Consider the following 11,967-nt stretch of genomic DNA (forward strand, 5'->3'; position numbering starts at 1 on the left):
CAGATGTGAAATTAATTCACGCGCTAAATTCCATAAAAAAAATAAATCTTTCAAAGAATCATTAGCTAATTGGTTGGTGAGATCTGCGATGAAGGGTAAGCTTGTATTAGGAGCTGGTAATTAATCAACCGATTATTATCATAATGGAGTTGATTTATTATAGCCCAAGAGGATACTGGAGGGGTAAAGCAGCGATTAGTAAACTCGCCGAAGCAGTAGGTGTCGAACGTGTTGCTGTTGAAAAATGGTTAGCACGACAGGCAATATGGCAAATTTACCTACAACCACCTAAAATAATAGAGTATGCACATTTTGATGTCAGCGTTCCAAATGAAGTTCATCAGGCGGATATTTTGTTTTTACCACATGATACTATCAAAATTGGAAGACGTCGATTAACGTATAAATACGCACTAACTGTCGTTGATGTTGCAAGTAGATACAAGGAAGCAGAGCCGTTATCAGCAAAGACAGCGACCGAAGTAGCTTCTGCGTTTGAACGAATTTATCGATGAGGACCTCTACGTTGATCCTGGCAGAGAATTTCAAGGTGTAGTATCATCGCTGATGAAAAAACATAATGTCAAAATCAGACGAGGACATACTGCAATTCATCTTGATCAGGCAGTTGTTGAACGATTTAATCGAACACTTGCTGAGCGGTTATTTGGATATCAATACGTGAAGGAAATAATTCAAGATACGAGATCTCTCGAATGGGTTGCAAGATTACCAAGTGTGATAGCTGCATTAAATAATGAAATTAATCGTGCAACTTCTATGAAACCAATTAATGCAATTACACAAAAACATATACCCGTACAACGACGTGATTTTTTTTTCAAAACAGCCAGTGCTGGGTAATATGACTGTAAGATATTTATATGAACCCGGTGAACGTGAATATGGTTAAAAAAAAGTGCAACTGATCCTGTCTGGAGTATTACCACACACACAATGTCCAGTATGGTTACTTCTACAGGTAGACCTGAAATATACAGACTAAATTCAACTGCTCCGATCACTTAACTAGCACCCATACGCCGATTACTCTCAAGACATGTCAGCATCACATTTTCGCGTGTATGACCAAGATTATTATCTTTTCTATCTACGGTAAATTGTCTTGGATTATTACTCGAGTACTGTCACAACATTACTGTATTATAACTTGCACAATAAATATGCTGCTGCTGTTTTAGCGCTATAACAAATTCAACATCTAGATCAAAGTCTCGTTTGTTGTTGTTTTTGTCTATTTGTTTATAACCAGCTAATTTCTTTTTTTACTATATCACTATCATCGAGTACATCGTTGATGGTTTCTGTAACGTCTATGACAATTCTCCGCAGCTGAGATATTGTTCTGACTGGAGACACTGCAAGATAAACTAAGTTTGACCATTCGACACGATCATCGATGATCCAAACTCGAGTACCAGAGATGGCTAACGAGTGTCCACGGGGATTTATCAGCGCATCCTCAACAGCACTGACATCAACTGCGACAACATCATTTAATACGAGATTATGTTTCTCAGTTTGTCCTGGTATTTCACCGTCGATATTCTGTCGTCGTGTATCAGCTGGTCTATAACACAATGGTACATGTAGATCTAAAAACTTTTCTTTATGCAGCTGAAATATCCGCTGTTGAAGTGTATCACAAACTATCTTTCTACCTGCTACTATCAAATGATTTGGTCTCCACACCTGGAAGAAGTCGTTCATAGAAGTTTCTGAAATTATTTTACGCATTATTTCACATTGAATTTTATTCGTTTGTAGTCTGATTAATTTTTCTAATTCCCTTAATTCTACACCAAGAGATATATGATCATCAGTTGTCACCTCGTAATAATATACAAAATTATTTAGCCACTCGTGCGGAGATAACCCAACAAACGGTGGCGGTTGACCGTGATCTCAGCACATTATCACAGCTGTATTTTTCAATAATAGCCAATCGATCAAACATTTTTTATATATCTAGCGACACTGTAATATCTCATCCCAAATGATGATCTTTGGAATATATTTCTCTCCCATTCGATCAGGAGTCCATGTGTCACCCCTGTATCGAAAAAAGCTATGCTGAGTACATGATCGCACTCCTCGTTGTTTCATTTATCTTGCGAGTATGTATGTCTTAAAACAACTATATCATCCGAACTCTGCCGAAATAATTCAATAAGTCGAGTCGTCTTATCAGAACCTCCCGGTCCGTTTAGATAGACCGTCTTGTGTCTGGATACTGGATCATACACAGATTCCGCAGACAATAATTCTGATATCTGATTATTTTTGTAATAAATATATTTAATCGTAACATCTGCGGATTCAGAATAATTATATAACATTTCTTGTTTTATTCTCCATTCGCCCCATGATGCATCATGAGCAGTAAATTGTGTCAGTAATTCTGTATATTTTTTCGATATAGAATGAATCCGTTGCAACTCTGCCCGTGGTACAAGGGAATCTATTTATCATCGATAATAAATGTATAGAAACATAAGCAAGCATTAAGGATCTTAAATGAGTAGACTTAGGTGACTCACCATCAATATAACCAACAATTGTACCTAATCGTGTTATGTTAGACAAGTAAGTGTTTTCTCGACTTACAAATATACCTCTTCTTGTTGCATCGGAGATTATAAGATCATATTCAACATCATCCATGATTAATCGTGCATAATGCCGTTATGATCATATGCCCCGCCTTGACTAAATTTACAGATTATTCTTCTACCGAGATCTTTTACGGTTGTATCATCATCAGGTGGTGGTAACCAAACTTCGGTCTGAGGACGGTAAGATACAATCAATGATATTAATATTTTACAATCAAGCATATATCGTAATAAAACTATTGGTGACCCCAGTTTTTCTGAAAAATGCCTTCCAAACCAAACATAACAGATCGGATGAAGACCTTTAGCAAACTCAAATGATACAATACGAGCGAATCCGGTCAGAGTAAAATCAGGTAGTGGTCCATTTATCGATACTCTGGTCTTTTCGTTTGTGAGGTCTCCAAATCTTTTAAAATATCCAGAACATTCTCCGTAACCAAGAAAACATTCCAGATAACACGCGACCATATCAACTGAGATAATGTCACTGTAATTATACTTAGTATTCTACAATCCACCGTGTCCGTATTCACAGCAACTTAGTTGTACGTCTTCGAGAAATTCAAATCGTGTTGGCTTCCACGAATTTTTCTCTCTTGCAAGGTGTGCTGCAACAGATGGAACTGTAAAACAATTATTTAATAATTGCTCAGTATTCTCTGTTGAAAATATCTGCGCAATGTCTTTCATGTCTTCGTGGGGAGATTATTTACGATATATATTTCTCCATTAGGTCGTACAAACTGATTATAGTTTTCATCATCGGAACTCTTAAATAGCCATACTGTCACAGGATCATTTTTTGTGTGTGCTTATTTCGTGAATAAAATCAAACATACCTCCTTGGTAAAAAAAAAAAAAAAAAAAAAAAAAATCTTACGGTTCGATCTCGTGGAAATATTGTGACTGCGATGGTTCACGCGTGCGCATTATGATCAATAATTTCAATTGGGGATACTGTCGATTTATTCTTTGATTAGTATAAAATCTCTCCGATTATCGTTGGTACTTTTCTTGGAAATTTTAATTTATTTCCTAATTCAGCGACATCATTTATTGTAGCTCCGGTATCCTTGACCGATTCAGCCCATTTATTTTCACGTTGTAGATCCATTAACCCATTTCCACGCATCGCGTTTGTAAAATGTTCGATTACTCGTTCGGCTACACAGTTCAGCTTTGAAAATCTCATTGACTCAAGATCATTAATGTTGGGGTTATCAGTTAGCTGATAAATTCCATAAATAACCGCGGTCATATGATACGCTCGAGTGTAATATGGTCTGTCAATTCCAGCCAGCATACCTGGCTTATAATTTTTACTTAGCATAGCGGTTTTTCCATTACCAAGGATATGGTCACCTTTGTCACGGATAATCCACTCAGCGGAATCTGTTTCTGCTAGCACAATAAACTTTATTCTGAAAAAATATATTTGATCGTTGAGGTAATCAATAATCGTTTTCGCCCACTCATCGTTCATTGTAGCATCAATGACTTTGTCAATGCGTATGACCTTGAATGTCGACCACGTGTGAGATGCTCCATCATCACGAAATTCTTTTTTAGCATTCCGAATATTATTAATCAGATTATTCGTCGGATCAGCCAGATTTCGCCTACGCAAGTCAGGAGGTATTCTGTCAAGATCGAATCTGGATTCAGGAAACGAAGTTTTCCAAGGCTTGATTGTAGATAATCTCCCAAACTCTTCCATATCATATTTAAAACAAGTATTTAAATTAAGATATTATATATACAATGACTCAAATAAGGAATCAGTACAAGTGATTGATAGTAGGGTCTTTAACTCCTTGTAACAAATCCTGCGTAAATGAATTCTGCGGACAGCATTTGCGAAGCGTAAGACGAGTAAGAAATGGTCCAAAACCGTGTTTACGGTGTGGTGTTGGAGTTAGAGAGAAAACGCAGTTGTGTGTGCAATGTGGTGGTAAAAGATATGGAGAACTAAAGCGGTAGCTCTTTACACAACCTGCAAGCTATCACACAGAGCGAGAATTCTGCACTTGGAAATTCTGAAAGATGCAAAACAGTTGCAAAAAAGGCAGTTCAAACTGACAATATTGATACCGGTGAAGAAATAATATTTCAATCAATGAATGCCGCTGGCAAGGACTGTCAGTACAGATAGGTGTAATCGTTTATTTAAGATAAATGGAGTTTTGATTTTTTTAAGAAACAATATTATCGTTTTACTGAATCCGTCCAGTTTCCTGGTTCATCTGTATATTTTCAGCGATTGTAGTTAATAAAAACAGAGAGCAGCCACACCATTTCCTGAATCATTTTCAAGTATATATGTTATCCAGAAAATAACTAATAACTAACTTTTCAAATCTGACTTGTCAAGTACAAATACGTTTATATAGCGTATTTTTTTTTGAATTGTGCATGCAGAACTAAATTCAAGCTGTAATATTTTCTTGCAATTCAACATAGGTAACTTTATAATAATTTCTAAAACGTATATCTGTCACATGTCTCCGTAGCTCATTGCTAAAGCATATAACTCTGATACTCGTGGTCTGGCGATTGAATCCCATGACTGACACGTGTCGATCATTGGGAATATTTTGCGAATTTTCTATATAAAATCGGGTGCCCAGCCTCGAAACTCAACAGGAAAAAATCACACACCGCCATGTCACCACGTGGTGGGTACCCTTTTGCTCTCTCCCGGGCTTGATTTCTGGGAGGGTGTGCAAACATCTGTTGAATGTAGAGAATGGCTCCCGTGTATGTTGTGCTGTCCTTAATTAAAATTTTAAATACTACATGTACTGTGCCGTCCTTATTGTAAATACATCTTCTTGAGCCTGCTAGACTGTCAAATGGCAATCTAGGGATTTCACATAGAGATTGTGCCGTCCTTAGTGTATAAAAAAAAACGTCTGGACTGGCTAGAATGTCATATGGCAATCTAGAATTTTACATAAGGGAGTAAAATATTTTTCTTTTAAACGTATATTTAGTATATAATGAATTACGAAAATATCAATGATATTATTTCTGCTATTAAAAAATTAGTAAAAGATTTCATAAATATATCCGATATATCCGATGAAGCAAATCCTGAAAAAAATATTTCTGATTTTGAAACATTACAAAACGTAAAAACGAAAGCGGATACACACTATCATCGGAATACAAGTATTTTTTTTACTTTCGTTGTATATTTGTCAACGATGGTTTTCAACGTTATTTGTAAATCACGTACTTGATCATATTTTTGAACGTCCATTATACCTTACACAGTAACCAATTGAGGCATTTCAGCAAAATATTCCAGACAACACCAGTAAGATGTTGCGTTAATTTCTTATCAGCTGCTTCCAGTATAAATGTTTCTTCGTTCCCGCTATTTAAGACAATAGACACAACCCCGGAAAACATATTGGTTGAATGCCGCCAGGGATATGTAGTGTATATACTAAATTTTTCAGCGCTGAACACACCAGTGACTTCTGTGGTATGTTTGATAGTATTATTTTGCTGTGACCATGCCTAGAATCCCGATGACACTGAGTATACTATATTGGTGATCTGTTTGTGAGGAATTTTAATCAGATTAATTTTGTTAACGATATCAGGAATTCCAATTACCACATCTTCTAGTGTTTTTTTTTTATTAATCGTTTCAATGCTCGTCTTGACATCAGAGAGTTTCACGTCAGTGGTTAACTGGGTGCCAAAGAAATCATCTGCGTTTTCATTAAGTTTTCTAAAGTTTCTACGGAGATTCGAGCTATCCCATACGAATCGAAATAAACAATTCCACGGGGATCAATCGCGTCATCACTGGCATTCACAGTGACAGTTTTGTTAGTGTTACTTTACCATCATCAACTCCAGCAGAATGCCATATTGCTTCATTGTCAATGGGCTTTCTAACAAGTACGACTGTGTGTTTAGCGCCGAATATAACCTTTCTACCATCTTCGCAAAATCCAAAAATATGAGACAGTGGAATCGCGCATGAAAACTCTTCATTGTCGTTTAACATTCCTCGGCGTGCAGCAAACCCCATGTTGTAATCTTCATTCTCTGATGCAACTTCGTTCCAGCTGCATTTATTTTTACGTTTCTGTTTTCTGGGTGATCAGATGTGTCTATGTGTCTTTTGCAAACATCATTGTTGGACCAGCCGATATTGTGTAGTCGTCGGAGTATCTTGCAAGACCAAGTATCGTCGTGGCAACATCGACATTTTCAAGGCATGATTCGATATCCTTTCCATCAATAGAGAATGTAACTCTGCTAAATAACGCAAGTATGCTATTATTAACAAAACTAACTCGATCACCGTATGCTGCATCATCTGCTTTTTTGAGTCTACCTTCACCTTCGATAAACCCCTCGGAAGGTAGAACATATTTACTTGAATCCTGAACTTGTAATTCAATTCTTCCACGTGGTGCGTCCATGACAAATGCTGTTTCGGATATACGCTTGAACATTTTTATTATAGTTGTTATCGTCTAACACGAAGACCACTTCCTGCTATCAGACTTGCAGTTATATTTTTTTCTATTTTCTTGGCGGAAGGTACACCAGCCAACTCTGCTAGTTTTTGATTTGCGGCCTGGTTTATTTTTTTACTGGCATTTGCGGGCGTAACTTCGGTGCTTGGTAATTTTTCCGGTTGTTGCTGAACCACCTTTCGTCGTCGTATTAATCGTGCTATTCTGTCTTTGATTGCCGTGAACGCCTTACCAGCAACGTCCCTGACTGCACCAGGAGCTTTTTCACGAATAACATTAATGGCTTTCATTGATAATTGTTTTGCGATTGGCCCTGCTTTTGGAGCTATCCTTGTAAATAATCCCTGAACAACATTGCCGAGTCCATCACCGTAATACGCGCTGTAAACGGGTAATCGTGAGTTTACTACTCTGACCATCTTGGGTCTGCGGTGAGAGTCATGTATGATCATCTTATTTGTTAGTTATTGTTTAATCGCTGTGGTAGCCATTAACGATTTCATCAATAAAACCACGGTAAACATTAATATCCATGGAACCGCCTTGAAATAATCGTCGACAGGTATCAGCCGCTTCATTAATTATTTCCGGAGAATTATTTCCAGTTCGTTTTCCTCCTATGAGAACTTCCAGTGGTTGCACGTCATCGACGATATTGTTAGGACAAGCACCAAGAACACTTCCCGTAAAACCGCTACCAGTAGCACCGATGCCAGGTGCATCGTAAAATTCTTCCTCCTCAATACGAGGTGGAGCGAATGAATTTTTTTAAATGATAAAATATCTCCTGGAAACGATTATTTTTTATATCTTCAACATCTTTCTCTAATTGTCTGACTTTATCCTTGTATTTACCAGTGATTCTTTGTACATTTTCAACTCCTCGAAATATAAAAAGAATCCATTTTTCTTCTGAAACATTGGCGGGGTTTGGATCTAATAATTTATCACGAACTTGATATCCGTGAGCGGCAATCAACCTATAATTCTCCTGAAGTTGTCCTTAACCCTCTTTGGTAAATTTAGCTGGTGGTTTTGAAGGTGGTTTTGATTCTGGCGTAACAAGTTTCTTTACATCACTGACCTCCTTGCGGACTTTATCAATACTATTAAATATTTGTTGAATTTCTTCATCGACGGATGGAGGTTGGGCTGCAGCTATTTCAGTTAGAAGTTTTTTAAGATTATTTTTGTTTTCTTAGTTTCCTTTGCTGATGGAAGAAGACCTTCAGTAGCCGTTGCGACTCTTTCAGTAACTTTTGTAACGGGTTTAAACAATTGTTCTGCACCTGCTTCAAATTCAACTTGTGCTTCTTGTCGCGCTTGTAGTTTTTGTTTAACAGTATCTCTCAACGGAATAAATTTCTTTATTGCTTCTAGTCGCTCTCGAGCTAATCTAGCTGTGTAAGATTCCTGCGATGGTGGCATTATTTGTTATAATTTTATTTAATTAATAGCAGCAGAGAGGGCGAAGTCTCATACTCGGCACCCAGTCACCGCGATCCTTTTTTTGCGATTTTAAGGAAGGTTTATTTTTGTAATTCGAGGGTGAGTCAATTAGAGTCTGTTTGCCCTCTCTGCTGCTGAGAGAGAGAGAGGGGGGAGGGAGGGGAGAGATGATTTCCGGTAAGTTAAAAGAGTTACTGCAACTTGAGATGATCCAGGATCTACATTGAAAATAACATTCTACCATACGTGTCTTCTCATAGGTGATATTGAAAAGAAATATACATTTAGCCATTTAGCAGTCTTAATCTGACCATAACCAATGTGACAATAAACACATGTAAACAATGCCATGTGTGTATTGATACGTCTGGTTTGATTTCTAAACTTATTATCTTTGAGCGAAAATGAAATTAAAAGTAAATAAGTCCCAAACTAACCAAGCTTACGAGCGCTATTTATGACGCGTGGTACCATAGGCAAGAAGGAACTATTGCCTTGAAAACATCAAATGCAATTCATTAACAACATATTATCCTTGCTACATTTAATTTTCACCAGGAAAACGAAACTGAATTAGTTGTCGTCAAATGGTGTACGTGGCTTGGTTTACTGCAAAGAATGACTCACCTTGCCTTATCTATACACAAAATTCGTCACGTTTGCATTCATCCCATTTTTTTTTTCTTCAAAGGGGTTTAAAGACTATATTCGTGGTCTTGTGTATTTCTATTAATAGTAATATCCACTGTACCACGTACATTTTCTGACTGAATATTCGTTTGATATACAATATATCGTCATGTTTTTAAAGGCATACCTGTTCACCTTATCAACGTCTAGTTAGGTCTTTAACATAATGCATTGTGTTTGTTCATTTCTACAATTTGCACATATTGTTAGAGTATGAAAAAACATATTTTGCCAATGATCTAACGTTTTAAAAACAATGTTTTATATTAGTAAATAAGGCACATTTTCACTACCCTATATACTCACTTAAAATTACTGTCCAACAACAGACAACGTATACCTTGACCAGCTGTAGCATTAAGCGTCGGCAGATCAAAGTCTTTGTTATTTGTTCTACTCATTACTCATTGCGTGGATCCACATCTGATGACGCATTATGCCACGGCAAATCTGGATCCATGCAGTTTGAAGTTGTGTCCGGCCAATACGCGTTGTCCTTTCTCCTCCAAATAAGGGATTTTTTAATTAAAAAATCTATTCCTATTTTGTGTGTGCATTCATCTTCGCATAACTTACCCATGAGAATGTCATTTGTAATTTAGTTATGTGTATTAGAAATCATGCATCTTAATTCATCTTAAAATGGAAATGTGGTTATTTACTTTGACAGACTTAGGCCTACCTAGCTTGTAAATATATTGTCGCCCTCATAGCTGTATACTTGGCTTATTGCCAAAAAGACGACATCGCTTTGTGTGTTTCCAATATTTGTTTGCTTGTTGATGTCATATTTATGCACACTTTAGGGTGTTGGTTTAAAAACAAGAAATTATTGCAAACACCTCCACCCCTACCCCTTCTCTTGTCTCAAAATGTAATTTATAAAAACAGCCCCGCCCCAATCGCAAAAGGTTGTATTTTACCTTTGTGTACCTACATGGATCACACATGCTGAACTCCATTACGTTCCCACCACATGCGTATAACAGTCGAATATGAACAATATCCCGAGTCAAGTTTTAAAACTGAAAATATGAGTTAGAGTTTGGACGATAGATTTTAAATATACTCGTAAACTAAAACGATTTTTTAAAGGAAGAAAGAAGCTATGTGCTTAATACGTAACCTAGAATTTGGACAATGTCACCCCAGAAAGGTCGCTCACGACGTAATTTTAAATTCGACCAAGGCTTTTAAATAAACTTATTCCAGCTTAAGTTTAATAAAACGGTTCCTTTTGTTTCCTAATCCTTCATAAACATATTTACTGAAATTGATTTATTAGTTTTAATGTAGTATGTTAATTTATTATGGTACAAATGTAAGCTCTCCTTCTCTGGGTGTGAACGCACTAACAACAATTAAAATGTAGAAAAGAGAAGGACAAAAAAGAAAATGTGACTTAATACTGTTACGGATATTTAATTAAGTGTTAGACTTATTATTATTCACAGGTTAAATGATAAATCAGTCCGTAGATCAGTCAACAGTCAAACAATGCTAGGTCATTACATTGATATTACGGGTTAGCAAAACAATGACATTGGTGTGAGGAGAAAGAGACAGAATGCTTAGAAAATAACGACATAAGTTTCATCCGAAGAAGAAAGAAACAAAATCTACAAATAAATACAAAAATTGACACGAAGGTCAATGACATTCCAGCACTGACAGATAAAGTCAACTCTCCTGTAAATACATATTGTTACCTACCGTATAAAGTGGATTGATAATCGTCCCTGATGCGAGGTTATTTTCCATGTTGACTGTTTCGCTTACTCCTTGGATACGAACAACCATAGTCTATGAAATATTTGCGAATTACATGTCTTCCACTAACATCATGGTTCTTTCGGGCTGTACATACACCGCCATGTTAAAGTTGTCTATTTTCATAATACCTGTGTATTCGACGCCCGTTTACCTGTGACTATGTTCTCGATTGAAATAAGCTCGACCTGAGCCTCACTTAGGTGAGATATAGTCCTTTAATGGCGTATATTTTCAAACAAGTGTGTGTACTCGCCGCGCAAACATGATAAACTTAAAAACAAGAACATTTTTTGTCTCTTGAAAAAACTTGTGTACGTAGATATTTCTTTTTAGCAAGCCGTGCTGTCGCTGTTCATCTCTCTCTCTCTCTCTCTCTCTCTCTCTCTCTCTCTCTCTCTCTCTCTCTTGTGTTGCTACTGCTAACACGGTAGACCTTTTCTTAAATGGACACCGGAGAACCCGAATAGCATGTGTTCAATAGCACGTAATATTTTAAATTTTGATACTGGAAGACTTAATTTAATTGGAAAATAGATTCAGCTAAAAATAATAAATAAGATGACGCTCGAAAACAACAAGAAGAAAAAACAATAAGAAGAAAAATACCCCCGTTTGACTGCTTTAAAAATAAATAGTGACGAAATTGATCTTTTACGTGTGTTGAATTGCATTCCTTCTTGTCAAATTTTAATAAAGAAAAACCTATTTATAAAAATATTTTCCTCTTTTCAAAGTTTCAGAAGGAAAATAAACGAAGAATTTAATACTCAGGATAATAAAAACTAAATGATATCGCAATGCTGATTATTAGTTAAAATTCTAGATTATCAGGCCTTCACCGGGCCCGAAAGAAAAGACGAACATGAGGATAGCAGTTTCTTACTCTTGTACAAATGTAATGGACACAAAGTGCT

The 11,967-nt window shown here is 36.6% G+C and overlaps 1 protein-coding gene across 1 annotated transcript in view; it reads right to left on the bottom strand.

Moving 5' to 3' along the window:
• LOC149782837 (aquaporin AQPAe.a-like) overlaps positions 1 to 11,434 on the bottom strand; it is a 35,846-nt gene extending 24,412 nt beyond the window's left edge. Inside the window, exon 1 of the mRNA XM_089934363.1 lies at positions 10,994 to 11,434. Coding sequence (XP_089790489.1) covers positions 10,994 to 11,080 — 87 coding nt within the window. The 5' untranslated portion in view covers positions 11,081 to 11,434. The remainder of the gene's footprint in view (positions 1 to 10,993) is intronic.
• Between the last annotated feature and the right edge of the window lie 533 nt (positions 11,435 to 11,967).

Source organism: Sinohyriopsis cumingii, chromosome 15 (assembly GCF_028554795.1).
Source record: "Sinohyriopsis cumingii isolate HCF-2022 chromosome 15, ASM2855479v2, whole genome shotgun sequence".
NCBI lineage: Eukaryota > Metazoa > Mollusca > Bivalvia > Unionida > Unionidae > Sinohyriopsis > Sinohyriopsis cumingii.